We start from the raw sequence: 19,079 nt of genomic DNA, 5'->3' as shown, positions 1-19,079 counted from the left end.
CAATTCCAGTGTTTTTTGTTTTTTTTTTTATCTTCTTGAATTCAGTGCACTATCAACCCTGCTTGATACATGCAGCCTGCTGCCAAATCTATCATAGTGGTCTTTCGTTTTTATATATTTCCAATTTTCCCTTATGGATTTTTTTCTTATTAAAAAGTACAGTTGACCCTTAAACAATGCAGGGGTTAGGACACCGACACCCCCTGCCCCATGCACTCAAAAATCCACATACAGCTTTTGACTCTCCAAACACTTAACTACAAATAGTCTACTATTGACTGAAGGCCTTACCAACAACATAAAGAGTCGATTAACAGGAATTTTGTACACTGTATTATATGTTGTACTCTTACTATAAATTAAGCTCAAGAAAAGGAAATGTTAAAAAAATATGAGAAAATACATTTACATTACCATATGGGAAAAAAAATCTGCATGTAAGTGGATGCACAGAGTTCAAGCCTAGAATGTTCAAGGGTCAGGTGTATACTTTGGGTTCACAGATACGTGTTTCCTTTTATGGTTGTGCACTGATGTCTAATTCTATTACGTTATAGTATGAAAATAGAGCCTGCATGTCAATTGTCTTTTAATCCATATATAATTGAAAGTGTATTTATCTAATGTGGAGAAGACGACTGCAGAGTTCTATATGTCATTAGAATAAGTTAGTCATCTGTATTATTTAAAATTCCTGTTTCTTGGGGTGCCTGGGTGGCTCAGTGGGTTAAGCGTCCGACTTCAGCTCAGCTGATGATCTCATGGTTTGTAGGTTAGAGCCCCACGTCAGGCTCTGTGCTGACAGCTCAGAGCCTGGAGCCTGCTTCGGATTCTATGTCTCCCTCTCTCTGTTCCTCTCCTGCTCACATTCTGTCTCTCTCTCCAGAAGAAAAAAATCAGCATTAAAAAAATAAAAAAAAAAATCCTGTTTATTTACCCTTTCCTTTATCTGCTAATATATCAGTTTCTTAAAGAAAGACAAATTTTCCCAGGGTGATTATAGATTTACCAGTTTTTCTTAGTATTTCTATGGAATCTTCCCTTAAATAAATGAATAGACATATGTGATATTAGATAAAAAAACATGTTCATGATTGTCATATTTTTCGAGCTGCTATTTATGTAACTGAGTAAAGATCTATTTTCCCTAATGTGTTTTGTGGGAAGTGAAGGGCTTAATATTAAAATGGCTAAAGCAATTTATTTAGATTGGTAAATTGTTGACATTCCCCTCCCCCATACATTTACTTACAAAGTCTGAGTGATACACATTTTAATGAGTGACTTTGATAAATACCATTTAGATGAAAATTTTAAAAATACTTCTTTTTTTTTTTTTTTAATTTTTTTTTCAACGTTTTTTAATTTATTTTTGGGATAGAGACAGAGCATGAACCGGGGAGGGGCAGAGAGAGAGGGAGACACAGAATCGGAAACAGGCTCCAGGCTCCGAGCCATCAGCCCAGAGCCTGACGCGGGGCTCGAACTCACGGACCGCGAGATCGTGACCTGGCTGAAGTCGGACGCTTAACCGACTGCGCCACCCAGGCGCCCCTAAAAATACTTCTTGATAAAGAGAGGGGGGAGAGGGGGAGGGAGAGGGAGAGAGAGAAAGTGTGCACGCATGTGCACTCAAATTGGAGAGGGGCAGAGATAAAGGGAGAATCTCAAGCAGGCTCCACACTGTCAGCACAGAGCCCCACATGGGGCCAGAACTCACCAACCATGAGATCATGACCTGAGCCAAAATCAAGAGTCGGATGCTTAACCTACTGAGCCACCCACCTGCCCCTCCTGGTTTACTAATGGACCGACCAAAGACTTTCTGATGTTTTGCTCTGTTTTCTGTTCCTTCTTCTTCATTTCCATATTCTAAATTACATTTCTTTTCTTTAAACATTTTCCATACATATTTATTGACTTAACAACATCTAGAGGCGCCTGGGAGGTTCAGTCAGTTGAGCAGCCAACTCGTGATTTTGCTCAGGTCATGATCTTATAGATCCTGGGATCCATCCCTACGTTATGGATCCTCTCTTTCCCCGTCTCTCTCTCTCTCTCTCTCTTTCTCTCTGCCCATTCCCACTTGTTCTCTTTCTCTCTCAAAATTAATAAACACTTTTTAATTTTTTTTACATTTATTTATTTTTGAGAGACAGAGGGAGACAGAGCACAAGTAGGGGAGGGGCAGAGAGAGCAGGAGACACAGAATCCGAAGCAGGCTCCAGGCTCTGAGCTGTCAGCACAGAGCCTGATGCGTGGCTCAAACTCACTGACCGTGAGATCATGACCTGAGCTGATGTCGGGCACTATACCTACAGAGCCACCCAGGTGCCCCAATACTTTTAAAAATATAAATGTAATCAAATTATCCCAATATCCTCTGATTTGTTTTGAAAGCCTTTGGAATTTTTAAGTCTCATATTTTCACTGTTCAATTTCCACTGTATTATTATTATTATTATTATTATTATTATTATTTCACTTCCATCTTTTTCTTTAATTTCCCAAAGGTAGTTTTTCGAATTTTTGTTGATTCTTCTTTAGTCTTAACGACTACTCAAACAACCTCTATCCGTGTCATTGCATCTTCAACCCATTCCAGCCTCCTGTCCCAGTTTTTTATTGAAGTATATGCTTTTTTATTTATTTCAGCCAGTACCAATATCTATTGCAGTGGTTACCTACCCCAAAACTTAGTGACTAAAAGCAACCACCTTCTCATTCTAGGTCACACACCGTGGAGAAGTTTGGCAGGGCTTGGCTGGCTAAGGCTGCTACTTCATGTGGTATTTGCTGGATCATTCCCTATAAACTGACTTGTCACTGAGCTGGAGGAGTTCAAAGGCCACTTCACTTGCCGGGCTGGCACACCGCCAGGGACACCTAGAGAGCTGAGCCCCACTGGGTCCTTCCTCTCCCATGCAGCCTCAGGGTTCATCCGGCACTCTCTCCAGCATGGTGGTCAGAGTTCCTGCACCACGACCAAGAGCCTTAAAAGCGAGCTGGGAAGCTGAAAATCCTCCCAAACGTGTGACTCAGAATGGGCGTAGTGTTACTTGTACCCTACTCGACTAGTTAAGAAACTGCAGGCTGAGCTAGATTTCAGAGGGCGGAGGAACAGACTCCACCTTGCCAAGGGAAATGGCTAATGTCCACAGACAGGGAAGAAATGATGGGGCATTCTAGAGACAACCTCCACTACCAGAAAACACTCCCCAGGTTTTGTCAGAAGGTATTTTATTTTCATCCTTATTCTTGAAAGAATCACTCAACTATGTATAGAATTTTAGGCTGGTCATTAGTTTTCAATGATAGTTTAAACATACCATTCCATTGTCTCCAGCATCTTATTATCAGTTATGAAACATATGTTGTCAAACTACTTTCTACTCCTTTTCAGTAGTTTTTTTTTCACCTCTTACACATATATGACTTTCCCTTTTTCACCGAGCACTTTTATTTCTCTATGATGTGTTTACGTGTGGAGTGCCTTTTCTTACCTTGCCAAAGAGTCAAATCAATTTTGATGTAAATGTAAAATGTAAATGTAAAACTCATTTAAAAATTTAATGTTTATTTATTTTTGAGAGAGAGAGAGAGAGAGAGAGAGAGAGAGAGAGAGTGAGTGGGAGGCAGGGGCAGAGAGAGAGGGAGACACAGAATCTGAAGCAGGTTCCAGGCTCCCAGCTGTCAGCACGGCACAGACCCTGACACGGGACTTGAACTCACAAACCATGAGATCATGACCTGAGCCAAAGTCAGATGCTTAACTGAGTGAGCCACCCAGATGCCCCCAAAGTCATTTATTTTTAAATCTAGTAAATAATTTAGTATTTTCTGTTGAAAAGTACCACTCTCTTATGCTTGAAATATATACATACATATTATATGCATACATATATAAATACATATATACATATACATACATACATATATATGTATACATATATAAATATATATACATACATACATATGTATGTATATATGTATGTATATATGTATATATATACATATGTGTATATATGTATATATATACACATATGTATGTATGTATATGTGTGTGTATATATATATATATATTTTTTTTTTTGGAACTTGTCTTAAATATCTGCTAAACAGTCTCATTCTAGCTTCCATTCTAGCTACTTCTCCTTTACATTCTTCACCTATTAATTTAGGATTTTTAAAAATCTGACTTCTACCTATCTCGTTCAATGTACTGATTCTCTCTTCAGCAACATCTACCTTACAGTTTAATCTACCCAATGAGATTTTATTTCAATAGCTATCATTGCATTTCTAGAATTCTTTTTGCTCCTTTAATAAGCTTCCCCCCCCCATTATATATTGTTCTTGCTTAGTCTACATAGTTTATTTTAAACCTTTAAACACTGTAAAGATACTGACTATAATCTCTCTTGGTTTATCTCATTATATAAAACGTTTTCCAGTGTTAATTGTCAGTTTATTGTAATCACCGACTTTTCTTCCTAAAATATTCAGACAAAACTTTCTGATATTTGCCCCACCAGACTTCTGTTGTGTTGTTTTCATACATGTTTTCCTCCTTACCTTTGCATGAGGTGCTAAAATAAGGAGAAATGTGACTTTAGGCCACACTTGTGTGCAGACATAAGATTGCACATTTGTGTGTTGCTTCGTCAGGTTGGACAGCAGAACTTTTCTCATCCCTGTTCCATGGATGAATTAGGCTCTCAGCCTCAAGCAGTTCTGACACGTGAGCTCATTTTCTTCAGACATATTAAAAGTAAATTCTCTAACCACCGAGGCTTCTATTCATGGAGTTAAGCCTCTACAATCATTGGGATTTAGTATCTTGCCCCTCTTTATTGAGCTGTAAGTTCTTTTTCTAGTACCCTGATTCCTTTTCTGTGTGTGTGTGCATGCGCGTGCAAGTTTGAAAAGAGAAGGGGGTTGGTTCATGTCAGGTCAGACGATGATATTTACTTAATCATCACTAATTTTGTGTTTACCATCCTCAATTTAATAATCATCATCTGATAAGAGGGAATATATGAATCAAAGGGAAATATCTACTGTTTTTCCCCTTCACTATGTAATTCAGCTCACAGAGTTATGGTTCCTTATGAAATATGTAATCCTAATCAAAATTTAAAATGTGTTAAATTAAAAATATCTGAAAAAATTTATAGGCAATATTAAGCTTCAGATAAATGTGTGAAATTTGAGGATTTGAAAATTATGAAATTACCCTTCAGATTCGCCACAATAGATAGACTTTACAGCGAGTTTTTTGGTTTAGGGTGAATATGTTGTTAGAACTAAAGGCAGGAGCACATTTTAACATGTTTATAAAGAAACCTAAACTAAGAGTGTATTTTGCTCATCACAAGATTCAGGATTTGCCCTTAACTTATAGCAACATTGGCCACGGCTCACAACCAGCTTTAACTGTCTATGCACCTCCATTAACACATTATGAGAGCAGAAATCCACACCTACTCAGAACTATAAAAAAAACCAAAAAAACAAAAAAAACAACACAACTTGGTAACAGAAATTTTGTTTCCAGTCCCATTTATACACTTCTAATTAGAATGGTATTCAGATTTCAGCTTCTACTTTCTAGAAGAATAAATCTTTTTCAAACTTAGCCATTGTCATCTTTTCTTTTTTCAAATGAGAAAGTGGCACAATTAGGGAAACAAAGAGTAATGAGAAACAAAATCCTTAAGATGCATCGCTTAGACTCGCTTTTTCTGTAACATAAGATAAACAAATGATACATGTCCTTTTTTAAAAAGTACGTGGAAGGGACAGCAGACAACTCATTTATATCTGTAGCTCCTGATGTTACCCTGATCAGAATTTCTATCAAATATATTGAGGCCAATATCAAAATCATAGCAAATAGCTGCCTTTAACAGAGGCCTTTGGTGTTTAATCTTTTGAAGCATATGAGAAGCAAAGATATGCCATATGCAAAGTAAAATCCTCTCCTGTCTTTGAAAATACCAAAGGTAACTTTTAAGTGCACTTTCCATTTTCATCTTTGCAGATAAAATGTCTAGTAGGCAGGCTTATAGATGTTCATGGGCTTTCTCTACCATTTAAATGTTTTTGAAATGAATAACAAAAATAGTTACCCTTTTAAAAAAGTCAAATAGCGCTTTAAACTACCTCTATGTAATATACATATTTTTAGCATCTGAGTTGACAAATATTATCCACTGAAATATAGCCTTGTGTGTAGATAGCCATACTGTCTAAATTAGATCCATAAAAGTTACAGTTGAGTAAAAAAAATTGATTAATTATAACTTGCATATTTAGTATAGCTATAAATATGCTACCATGTCACAGGTGATGTTTAAACATAGTAAATGCTTTATTACTCCCAGAGTTTATTTTTAAGTTTTATCTGAAACCTACTTTTCATTTGCATTTCCCTGATCATTAGTGATTTTGAGCAGCTCTTCATGGGTAAGTCATTTGTAGATCTTTGGAAACATGCCTATTCAGGTCCTCTGCCTATTTAAGCACTGCTTTATTTGTTGTTTTGGTGTTCAATTATATCAATTCTTTATTTATTTTTGAATATTATCCCTTATCAGATATGCCATTTGACAATATCTTCTTCCATTCAATAGGTTGCCTTTTCATTTTGTTGATGGTTCCTTTCCTTATGCACAATATTTTTAGTTTAACATAATTCCAATTGTGTATGTTTGCTTTTGCTTCCCTTGCCTGGGGAGGCACATGGTATATCCAAGAAAAATATATAAAGATACAGATATTGCTATCTATATCTATATATTGCTCAGGCTGATGTCCAAGAGACTTACTTCTTGTTTTCTTTTAGGAGTTTTATGGTGTCAGATCTTATGTTTAGGTTTTTAATCCATTTTAAGGGTTTTTTTTTCTATCAAACGTAAGAAAGTGGTACAGGTTCATGCTTTTGCATGTAGCGATCTGGTTTTCCCAATACCATCAAAGAGACTGCTTTTCCCATTGTATATTTTTATCGCCTTTGATGTAGATTAATTGACTATATAGACCATAATATGTCACCTCAAAATAGAATGGCTGGTATCAAAAACATAAGAAATAACAAGTGTTGGTGAGGATGTGGAGAAAAGGAAATCATTTCACACTCTTTGGGGGATTGGTAATCAGTGCAGCCACTGTGGAATCACTACAGAGGTTTCTCGGAAAAAAAAATTACAAATAAAAACAGCATGGAATCTCGTAATTCCACTTCTGGATATTTACCCACAGAAAATGAAATGAGCCTACATATCCGTTGATAAACGAATAAAGACAGAAGATGTGGCATACAAACACAATGGGATATTACTCAGCCATAAAAAAGGGTGAGATTGTGCCACTTGTGACAACATAGCTAGAACTAGAAGGTATGATGCTGAGTGAAGTAAGTCAGAGAAAGACAAATACAATATGATTTCACTTCTGTCTGTAACCTAAGACACTGTCAACAACAGAAACAGACTCCTAATACAGAGAAGAAACTGGTGGTAGTGAGAGGAGAAGAGGGGAGAGGTATGATAAGGGGTTAGGCAAAATAAGTGAAGACGATTCCGAGGTGGAAAATCCCAGTTAGTAAGTCACAGGGAAGGAAAGCACAACATAGAGACTACAGTCAATAATACTGTAATAACGGAATGTGACAGATCGTGACTGCACTTTACAGTGGTGTAGTCTCGTAATGCATATCTATTATAGTGCATCTCACAAGGTGCATAATTGTTGAATCCCTTTATTACACACCTGAAACTAGTATGTCCAGTATACTTCAATTAAAAATAATAAATAAAATAAAATAAAACCTGTACTTCAACTAGAAATGTTTATATGTAATATACAAAGCAAAGTTCTCTGATGACTATTTTTTGGATATACTATAATGTGATATAGAATATACTATAATGTTGTAAAGAAAATAACCAAATTTAGTTTCCCTAGACTATGTTTTATTAATGTTTATAATGCAGATTCAAGAAAAGGGGCTTCTTAGAAAATATACTTAGCGGTCTTGGGGCGCCTGGGTGGCGCAGTCGGTTAAGCGTCCGACTTCAGCCAGGTCACGATCTCGCGGTCCGTGAGTTCGAGCCCCGCGTCAGGCTCTGTCTGGGCTGATGGCTCGGAGCCTGGAGCCTGTTTCCGATTCTGCGTCTCCCTCTCTCTCTGCCCCTCCCCCGTTCATGCTCTGTCTCTCTCTGTCCCAAAAATAAATAAAAAACGTTGAAAAAAAAATTAAAAAAAAAAAAAAAGAAAATATACTTAGCGGTCTCTGTGGGCTATGGCAACAAAGGGACAGAGAGCTTGTACCTTCATACAAGAATCACACAGCTGATTCTGCTCTTGCAAAATGGACTCCTCCCAGCTGAGTAGACAGTACAAACACAAATGCATCTATTCTATCAACTGGCTATTGCATAGTTATAAAAATAGATGGGGCAGACCAATAGAATTCCAGTTTCCTGATTTCTATCGATGTTCGGTAGTCAAGAGGAATAAACTTACCCCTCAAAGTTTTTTTTCTCAGAAAGACTGAAGAACGCTTCTGCCCACATAACTGTCTGCTTTACTGAAGTGACTCTCAGCCTTTAGCAGACATGAGATCACATGAAGAGCTTAAGACACACACTACTGAGCCCCAGACCCAGAGACTCTGATTCAGTACACCTGAGGTGAGACCAAGGATTTCTAAGCCCTTTTGTCAGTAATGCTGATGCTGATGGTCCAGGGAGCACACTTTGAGAATCACTGAATTACTGGAATGTATCCATACATGGGAGCTACAGCTTCTTAAACTTCCAAAAGCAGTAGAGATAAAACTTCCAAAATGGTTACATTCTGCACTATCCATGAGCTATGTCAGAAAGAACAGTGGCCTGAACTTCTGATCTTTTTTTTTTTTTTTTTTTGGAACCTTGCACAGAGAGAATGGAATTAAACTGACAGAAGATATAATCAACAGAATACCCATGGACATAACAGGCGCTACACTGATTCACACGAATCTATCCTAATCTTTTGTTTTTTCATTTATCTTTATCTGCAAATATTTACTCAGTGAAAAGAGAGAAAAGGGAGTGTAAAAAGTATGTCAAGTGCTCAAAGGTCATATTTTAACTGCCCTCCAAACTGGCTCAGTATCCCCAGATGGTATCTTAAGATAGTTTGTGTCAGAAACAAAAAAGAAAATATAAATAAATTAAAAATAAATTATATCCCTAGTTCTTCACCTAATGTCTACTTTCAGTCCCTAAGCTAGTTATTAGAAGCTATTTGTGAAAATAAGTTGTCTTTGAGAACCGCGCTTCAGTGGTTCTGAATGAGTAGAGACGATATCTAGAATGTGAACTTTTGCATGCAGGAGAGAAGGGAGTGGGGAGTCAGGGGGGAAGCACAAGATCGCTTTTCTTCCTGGTCTTTGGGATTTCTCAGTAGTGTCTGGTCTTAGCAACTCTTTTAACCTCCAGCTGAACTCTGTTTCCTTATTTCTAAAATGGCAACAGTAATGTCTTTCTACCACTAGATTGTTGAGAAAACCAAATTAGGTCGAGTCTTATTTTCTTATAATTAGCTACAATCTAACATATTCAATGCTGTTAAAAAAAAAAAAAGTAGGATGGGTGCCATTGTTAATAAGAGGAGAGTATCTTTAAATTTTTTTAATGTTTATTTCTGAGAGAAAGAGAGAAAGAGAGGGACGGAGACACAGAATCTGAAGCAAACTCCAGGCTCCTAGCTGTCAACACACACACACACACACACACACACACACACAGGGCTCGAACTTGCGAGCCGCTGCAAAATCCTTACCTGAGCCAAAGTCAGAGGCTTAAGTGAGTCACCCAGGCACCACAAGGAATGTATCTTTAGATCTCTTACTGTAATTCAACTATGCACTCCTAGTATTGCCTCGGTTTATAAAAAGCAATAATGGGCTGTATATTACAAATGGTTAATATGTCACCTACTCTAAAAACTGACTTTGCCATGTGTCAATCTTATTCCAGTTCTGTGAAATTTGTTTCTCCTCAATGTGAGATGATGCTAGACTTGATAGCTTTTTTTTTTAATGATTTTATTTATTTTTGCGACAGAGAGAGACGGAGCATGAACGCGGGAGGGGCAGAGAGAGAGGGAGACACAGAATTGGAAGCAGGCTCCAGGCTCTGAGCCATCAGCACAGAGCCCGACACGGGGCTCGAACTCATGGGCCGTGAGATCGTGACCTGAGCTGAAGTCGGACGCTTAACCGACTGAGCCACCCAGGCGCCCCTAGACTTGATAGCTTTTTAATATCGTGTTTATCACTATTCATAATACTCAGCAGAAATGCAGAAAATGTTCACTGGAAATGTTATACGGTGGGTGAATAGATGTTAATTTTCCAATTAAAATATTATTAGTCCAGAAAGAGAGCCACATTTTCAGTGAGCCTTTTTCTCTCCTCTTTTCCTCTGTGTTTGCGCGTCTGGGCACGACTACACTTCTTGGCTGCAAACTCAGCATCAGTATCCCCATAAGGAGTGATTTCAGATTTCCTGTATTAAATAATGTAGATACGGTAGGGGTGAAAGTGAGATATCTTACTAGGAAATCAAAGAGTCTTAAACAAAAGGCCCTCTGTCAAGAATGATGTCCTTTGTATGCTCTTTGCCTCTGTGGATGACGACGACAACAACAACAACAACAACAGCAACAGCAACAAAGTGGCAAGTTGATGCTTCTGAACTATACTGCTAAAAGCAAAGCAGCAGCCTTGCAGGTGAACTTGGAACAATGTGTCTGCATCACCTTCTCGAATGAGCCATCTTATTAGGGATAGGACCTTCCCACTCTCAGACGGTATGTAAAACTATACGTGGCTAACTGTAAATGACCACTGAAAAATCTTTAAAATTTACACATATCACAGCAACATTCAGATTAAAGACCAAGTGTGAGTCCTCATCACCTCTTGCTTTTCAACTCTTTCTGAGCTTTTGCCTTTCACAAGCATCGGTTAAAAATCTGAGATGACATACGTCTTCCGATGCTTTCGTCTTGGGGAATGCAAACAGCACTGAATACGGTAATTTTAGAACCAAACAGAAGTGAATTGGAATTTGGTCTCAGGGAATGTTTCAAACAAACAAACAAACTAACAAACAAACAAACAAACACATTGCCATGGATGATTTCTCTGACTCTCATTAACATATAATTCTCAAAGACACAAATATGTTTGATGTGTATGCACTGATATATAAACTCTGTGTTCACTTCAGCTGTACTGTGAAATGTCACAGCCATACTGTGAAATCTCATAAAATTTTGAGATCTATGTAGCACACTAACAGTATATTGCTGCCTCAACCCTGACAAGAAACAAGTGTCGAGGGCTTCCTTTTATATGTTTCAACGATGTTTAAAATATAGAGACAGGAATACACAGGCTGCAGACATACTAAAATATATGAGTTTTCTCCATGAGAAAACAAATGTGTTAAAGACATTACGCAAAAACATATTTAAAGCAATTGCTAACATGAAATCTGGATATCTAAGGTCAGTCTGGATCGCTGCTTTCCCATCTTTCCTCAAGTGAAAGAAAATTACATGGATTATTTAAAAATGAAAGCTGTATTTCAGTGTTGGACATGTAAAATCAAGACTGAGCACCCCTGAATTCTTGATGCATCTTCTTTCTGCAGATATCCGGTAAAATAGTGAAGGCCTAATGGCAAATTCAAGACTAGATGTTTGAGGGTTTATAGCACCATGTTACTTTACTGTGTGAGATTTATTCTGTTTGTGAAAGAATTATTCTTAAGAAGTGGGGTACCTGAATGAGGAACTTACTATTCATTACAGGTGATCACAAATCAAGTAGGAAAATGTAGTGTTAGCCATTTCTGGATTAAAATATGTCTTCAAAAAAACAAAGTCATTAAAAATCCATTATTTCCTTTCCTGATAAAGATCAAATTTGTTTCTAAATATTCACATATTTAAATGAAAGTTCACTACTTTGAGGATTTTTAATCAATCGTGAAGTCCATTACATATGAGAAGAAAACTAACAATACAAAAATTCACTGTGATAGTGATGCGCGATAACAGATCTATCAGCAGAGTGGTATTACTAGTGTAATAAACATCTATATTGTTACACTACACATTTTACTGAACAACCATACAGAGAATTAAAGGAAAAATCATCTAGATGGGCAACAACATGTTCTGTGTCTGATCCACTTTTCATTTGCCATACATTTATTCTTTTATTTTTTCTCTTAACTTTCCCTAAAGTTGATGGGTTTAAGACTGCTATTTCTTTAAAAGCTTAACAGCTTTTACGACATTTTATCGTGGTGTTTCTTTAGATAGTTCTCAGCAGGACAGGAGTTCGGCATTATACAAATGCAGCGTGTGTGTGAGTGCCCATGTCCACACATACAAATATGCATATATGCATACAAGCAAAGAATAATATTTTGGAGAAAACTAACAGTTTTAATCCACAGGATGCCCTTCAGACACTGCTTTGTCCTCAAAGGACAAATAAATACCTAAAATTGAAACCCCAGGGGAACCTGGGTAGCTCAGTCAGTTAAGCGTCCAACTTCAGCTCAGGTCATGATCTCACGGGTCATGGGTTCAAACCCTGAGTCAGGCTCTGTGCTGACAGCTCAGAGTCTGGAGTCTGCGTTGGATTCCTTGTCTCCCTCTCTCTCTCTGCCCCTTCCTTGCTTGTGCACTCTCTCTCTCTCTCTCTCAAAAATAAACTTAAGAAAAACTGAAACCTCAATATATTTAATTAAAAGACACGTGAAGTAGAAGATGCGGACATGGATGAATCACTGACAAAATGTATGATGTCATTTCAGTTATATGTGCTGCCTTGATGAGAAAGACAAAATTTTGAAGCTTCAATTTCTGGTCTGCCAATGACTGTCTAATTTAGTATTTTGAAATCTCCTTTGATTTACACCAGTAATGATCTGACTTAATAAATAGTTGCTTTATATTCTCACTCTTCTCCCAAGAGAAGCCCTCCAGTCTATAGTTATTTGTCACTAGTAACTATAGGGAATATACAAAGACAACCACAAAAGTCATATAGTATTAGAAATAACTGTATGTTCTGGGCAGTAAGTGACATGATCTCGATAAACAGATAGCTGAGGGAGTTTTCAGTAAGAAAAATGTAGGATATCTACGGACTAGACTTAAATTCTTATGTTTAGAACTACGACTTAGTTAATGTGGTTGACCTCTCTTAAAGGGAAGGTTTTATCAGGTGAAGGCATACGATCTCAAACAGACCTTTCTAAACTTTATTTACATGGGCATCTCTTTCAGAGTAATATATAATCTCAAGAATATTCATGGGAATTAAAATAATAGTTTATAATTTGTTATGGCTGCAATACTTTACAGAAAATTTATATTTTGGTCATATTATTAAATACTGCATTACAGTGAAATAGAAAATAGCAACACAGTAGATTTAAATGCAACCTCATCAATCATGACAAACGTAAACAGACTAGGGATTCCAAATAAAAGGTAAATAACATCATACTAGATTAAAAAAACTACCCAACTGTACTTTCTTCAAGAGAAGCACTTTAAATATAATGCAAAAAAGAGGGGCTCTTGGGTGGCTCAGTCAGTTGAGCATCTGACTCTTGATTGCAGATCAGGTCATTCTCTCACGGTTCTAAAATCAAGCCCCATGTGAGGCTCTGTGGTGACAGCACAGGCCCTGTTTGGAATTCTCTGTCTCCCTTGCTCTCTGCCACTCCCCCATGCACATATGTTCTCTCTCTCACAAAATAAGTAAACATTAAAAAAAATTAAAAACATATAATGCAAAAAGACAGTCCAAAGTAAAAAGAGAAAATAAACACACACATGCCCACACACACCACACACCAGAAGCTAGATTGCCTAGTTTAGTATCAGACAAAACAGACATCGAGACAAGGAGTAATAGCTTCACAAATAGACACTATATGGGGCCATTAACAAGTCTCAATCATGTTTTTGGCATCCACATGGGAGTGGGGAAGCAGGCCACAGCTCATCACTGTGTTAGAGCTCAAGTGCCCTAAGGAGATAGCCCTCATGGGTGAATGGCCCATTTCAGTTTGTTGGAGATCAAACAGCTGCACAGGGTGGTAGAAAACTAGAGTCTGGACGACACGAAGTGAGAGTGTGCACAGCTGGAGGGAGATGCCTGTGAGATGGGCAGACTGATGACATACTAGAATATTGATCAGATGAGTAAATATACGAAGGATAAAGGGAGACATCCCATGTCTGTGAATGAGTCTAAGAATATGAAAAGGTAGGTATCATTGTGAACTCATGGTTTTCAACATAAAAGTTTGATAAATATAAACATTTCATGTATGCATGTATGTATGTATCTGTCTATCTATCTGTCTACCTACCTACCTACCTACCTACCTATCATTATATAGTCTGCGGAAGCAGATGCTAAGCCAGACTTTGACATGCAAGATATTTGTAAGTGATCAACAACTACAGAAGGTAGGGGGGGAGAGGTGAGCAAAGGGAAAAGTCAAACTTTCTCAAACTCTTTTTCAACCTCAAGGGAAGCTTTGAAGCATAAATGGCCTTCCAGACTCATTCCTCAATGGGCTGAAATGCCCAGGGCCTTTAGACCCCCGAGATGATCAGTCAATGTGGATTTCTTCCTGAAGGACCATGAGTCGGGCGAGGTAGCTCTCCGCAGTTGAAGATAAAGCCCTGAGACCTGAAGTCTGTCTGCGTCTACTCCCAGCAGACACATTTCTAGGTCCATTACATACCAACCTACAGATACACACACACACACACACACACACACACACACACACACACACACACACACGCTTCAGCTATAGTGCTTGTTTTGTAACAAATTTGCCCTGGTATGGTTGATGTACTTGGGAGCATTTGGGGCCTAATATAAATTTTGAGTAAGTGTCTATGCTATTTCCCCCTTTAAAAACATGGATAAAAGTAGAAAATTGTACTCAGTTAATATGAGGTGGTGGGAACACACAAAAGCCCCATATGCACACTCCACATTTAGCAGCTGTCTCGATTCATTGCATGTATTGTTGTACATGGTTGTGTTTTGTTACATTTTTCTTACTCGTAAACTGTCCTCTATGTATTAAAACTAAAACCAAACAAAAAACCCCACCTCATTAAACATCTCAAAATCGTTTCAGTGCCCTGCTTCAAAATGCCAAGCAGAGAGTGTAAGTAAAGCATCCTCTCTGCGTGAAGAACTGAAGGCGACAGAGCCCAATCTCCCCTCAGTGGCTCCTTTAGGGGCCTGCTGTGGCTGATTTAGTGGTTTGACATGTCCCTAGTATTTCCAGAGACTTTAGCTGTTGAGTAAAGCCATTGATTGAGGGGAGAAAATGGTGGGAAAAAGAAAACTGACAGTAAGACAGAAGTGAAATGTGGCTATAAACTGGATCAAATATTCAGTTTTTTTTCCCGAATGTTCAGTTTTGATAAAATCTTGATAAAATATCTATTATACACACATGGCCCAAAAGACCTATAAATGAAAGACAGAAAAGTCTGCGCCAAGATTTGAGGCTGTTAAAAGTGGCTTAACTGTGGCATTTGGAACAACGGAGCAATGACCCACATCGGTCCACGGCAGGCGTTGCAACCCTTCCTTCTGATTTCAGATTACCCAACCTTCCACCAATTCATAGTAACTGAGAAGCTATAGCTCTTCCAAGATCCACTTCCATAAAAGACCTCAAAAATTTGTTTTTTTCCAAAGGTGAAGTACCATATTTACCATAGTCATTATGTATTTTTAACCATTTTTTATGTGTGAAATTATGTTTTTATTAGGTTCTTATTTTCTTTCTTTTATATGTCACTGATGAAAACGTTGAGTGTTTCTGCTCCAACCTTTTTCCATAAACCCTGTGGTTTTTGTTGCCTGATTACGCATAGCGTAGTGATTTTTAGGAATGTGTGTAACATCACAGAACTAACTGTATATACATATGTACACATCACACTCCTCTACTATATATAAAAATTGTATGAGATGATATAAACAAAAATATATGGCCATATAAGTACATATGCTTCAATTAGGATCATGTGATCTCCTTTTTTTTTTTTAGCTTTATGCCTTCTGATCTTTAAACAATTATCTATAAAATGAAATACATTAAGCTTTTTTTTTTTTCATTATGAAAAGTAAAATAAAGGGACAAATGCAGCAAAATGCTGAGTTGTTCTAGCAGCAATTTCTTATATCCTAGGCAAGGAGAAAGCTCCATTATGGGAGCAGCTTAGCATAGTTTAAAAGCACAGTTGGATCATATTTAATAGCAAAAGCATCCAACTTGGGACAGCAGTGGGGTCCCACAGCACTAGACAGCACACACATTTTGAAGGTTAATGATGACCTAGTCTATTCTTACACTGCATTATTCTACTCTATGCAGAAATTTCAAGAAAAAGGTAGAGGAGTACGTGGGAAGATGTGCTGAGGACTGCCAGAATAATGTACAGGTATATATGTAGTTTTATTTCTTATGGATTTTATCTTCCCACGTCCATGCCTGTCATAAGACATCTCTGATCATTTCTTCTCAGAAGAAGTCTGTTTTATTAAACCCCAAGGAAAAAGTTGTCTGAAAGACTCTTCCGGCCCTGGCCGTTGTTTTCCTGCTATCTGCTATTTAAAGGTTGCTGCAGAGAAGCCTCTGCAGAGCCCAAAAGAGGCGGCAGGAAGCTAAGAGTGAGCGGGAGTGGGCAGGGGCTGGGTGGGCACCACGGCCAGGGTCACCGCCACAGAGGCACTGAAGTGTAAGATCCAGGCTCTGCAACAGGAAGGCCAGGATACCCAGGAGGGGGCCAAGCGCCCTCTCTGCTCTCAGGCGAGGGGGGGAAGTCGAGCCTGGGAGCAGGCAGAGGCTGAGGTGGCCTCCTTGAACCCCAGGATCCAGCAGGTAGAAGAGGAGCTGGACGGTGCCCAGGAGCGCCTGGCCACTGCCCTGCAAAAGCCAGAGGAAGCTGAAAAAGCCGCTGATGGGAGTGAGAGAGGAATGAAAGTTACGGAACACCAAGCCTTGAAAGTTGAAGTAGGGGTGCCTGGGTGGCTCAGTCGGTTAAGCATCTGACTTCAGCTCAGGTCATGATCTCACTGCTTGTGAGTTCGAGCCCTGCCTAGGGCTCTGTGCTGACAGCTCAGAGCCTGGAACCTGCTTCGGATTCTGTGTCTCCCTCTCTCTGCCCCTCCCCCACTCATCCTCTCTCTGGGTCTCAAAAATAAATAAATAAATAAATAAATAAATAAATAAATAAATAAATAAATAACATTTACCAAAAAAAAGATGAAGTAAAGACAGAATTCCAGGAAATCCAACTCGGAGAAGCAAAGTGCATTGCAGAAGAGGCAGTGGGAAGTATGAAGGAGTGGCTGGGGATTACAGAGGGGGACTTGGAGGGCAGAGAGGAGCAAGCCAAGCCGCAGAGTCCCTGTGCCTGGAGACAGAGGAGCCAACCAGACCGACAGACCTGAACGTGAAGTGCCTGAGTACTGCTGAAGAAAAGGACTCTCAGAGGGAAGACAAATGTGGGGACGGGGTAAGGCTCCTTGCGGATACAGTCCAGGAGGCAGAGCCCCGTGCCGAGTTTGCGGAGAGGTCGGTGGCCAAGCTGGAGAAGACAACTAATGACTTGCAAGATCAGCTGAGAGGCACCAAAGGGGAGCACGCCTGTACCAAGAGGCCGGCTCGACTCTGCCTGACCTGAATGAGGGGTACAGCACCCCAGGCCCACGCTGCCTCTGCTCCTCCCTCTGACCTCCACTCTGCCTTTCCCTCGCCAGACAGAAGCTGGCCTTGGAACTGAGGGCTGACCTTCCACTGGAAGGCTGCTTTCTCTCTTTGCCACCTCTCTCCCACCCCAACTCCTGTGTCTTTTTCAAAACACTGTCCCTGCCTCTCTCCTGAGGTTTCATTTGGGCTTGAGGCTGAGCACCTTCGGAAACAACATTTAAGAGAATGTGAGCACCATGTAAAGGGTTCTTGAAAGCATGTTGCGTTATACACGTTTTACAATTACCTTTTCTGTTGTTGATGATGCAGCAGCCATTTGTACAACATTCCTAACAATTCCACGTCTGAGGCAGTAGTCTAACACCTTCCTCCCATATGGAAAGAAATGTTTTGACTTAATGCATACTGTCCCCTCCACAGGGGAGGGAGGGAGAAAGGCAGGGGTCTGCCTTACTGAGGGCCAGAGACAGGAAAGGGACCCACGGTGATTCCACAGTGATTCCAGGAGGAATAAAAAACGAAAAAGTGTGGCTCACAGTTTCAGCTTTAAGGCATCTTCAAGCAACTTTGTTTTTATTTTTATTTTTTCATCAGAATTGACCAAATTGAGATGTGAGCCCTCTGAGACCAAATCCTTCTTGTATTTTTACCCCTTTCCCAAACCCTCACAGAATGAATCAGGTTCCCCTGATGTTGAGGTGACCACTTACTTGCTCTCCTGCCTCCTTTAAGGAAAAGAAAAGAAAAGAAAAGAAAAGAAAAGAAAAGAAAAGAAAGAAAAGAAAAAAAAAGGAAAGAAAAGAAAAGAAAGAAGAAAAAAAAAGGAAAGAAAAGAAAAGAAAAAAAAGGAAAGAAAAGAAAAGAAAAGAAAAGAAAAGAAAAGAAAGGAAAGAAGAAAAAAAAAGGAAAGAAAAGAAAAGAAAAAAAAGGAAAGAAAAGAAAGGAAAAGAAAAGAAAAAAGAAAAGAAAAGAAAAGAGAGGAGAGGAGAGGAGAGGAGAGGAGAGGAGAGGAGAGGAGAGGAGAGGAAAGGAAAGGAAAGGAAAGGAAAGGAAAGAAAGAAAGAAAGAAAGAAAGAAAGAAAGAAAGAAGAAGAAAATCATGTGTTTGCCATTGATTTGGCCATATGAAACAGACTTGTCTTGTCACTTTTTTGTGGGTCTGAAGCTGTTGCCTCTTAAAGTGCCACCTCATTGTGCTTTGTATCAGTTAGTGCCAGAGAGATCTTAAGTAGCTTA

The 19,079-nt window shown here is 38.9% G+C and overlaps 1 protein-coding gene across 1 annotated transcript; it reads left to right on the top strand.

The window, feature by feature from the left end:
• The first annotated feature begins 2,958 nt into the window (after positions 1–2,958).
• On the top strand, positions 2,959–17,817 carry LOC102950759 (tropomyosin alpha-3 chain-like). Its single transcript, XM_015536734.2, is given in 5 exon segments — positions 2,959–3,061; positions 16,749–16,801; positions 16,893–17,131; positions 17,389–17,528; positions 17,531–17,817. Coding segments are annotated over 5 exon segments (822 nt in total).
• The last annotated feature ends 1,262 nt before the right edge of the window (positions 17,818–19,079 follow it).

Source organism: Panthera tigris, chromosome B1, assembly GCF_018350195.1.
Source record: "Panthera tigris isolate Pti1 chromosome B1, P.tigris_Pti1_mat1.1, whole genome shotgun sequence".
Classification (NCBI taxonomy): Eukaryota; Metazoa; Chordata; class Mammalia; order Carnivora; family Felidae; genus Panthera; species Panthera tigris.
The sequence above is the reverse complement of the archived record's forward strand: the minus strand, read 5'-3'. Positions and strand labels throughout refer to the sequence as shown.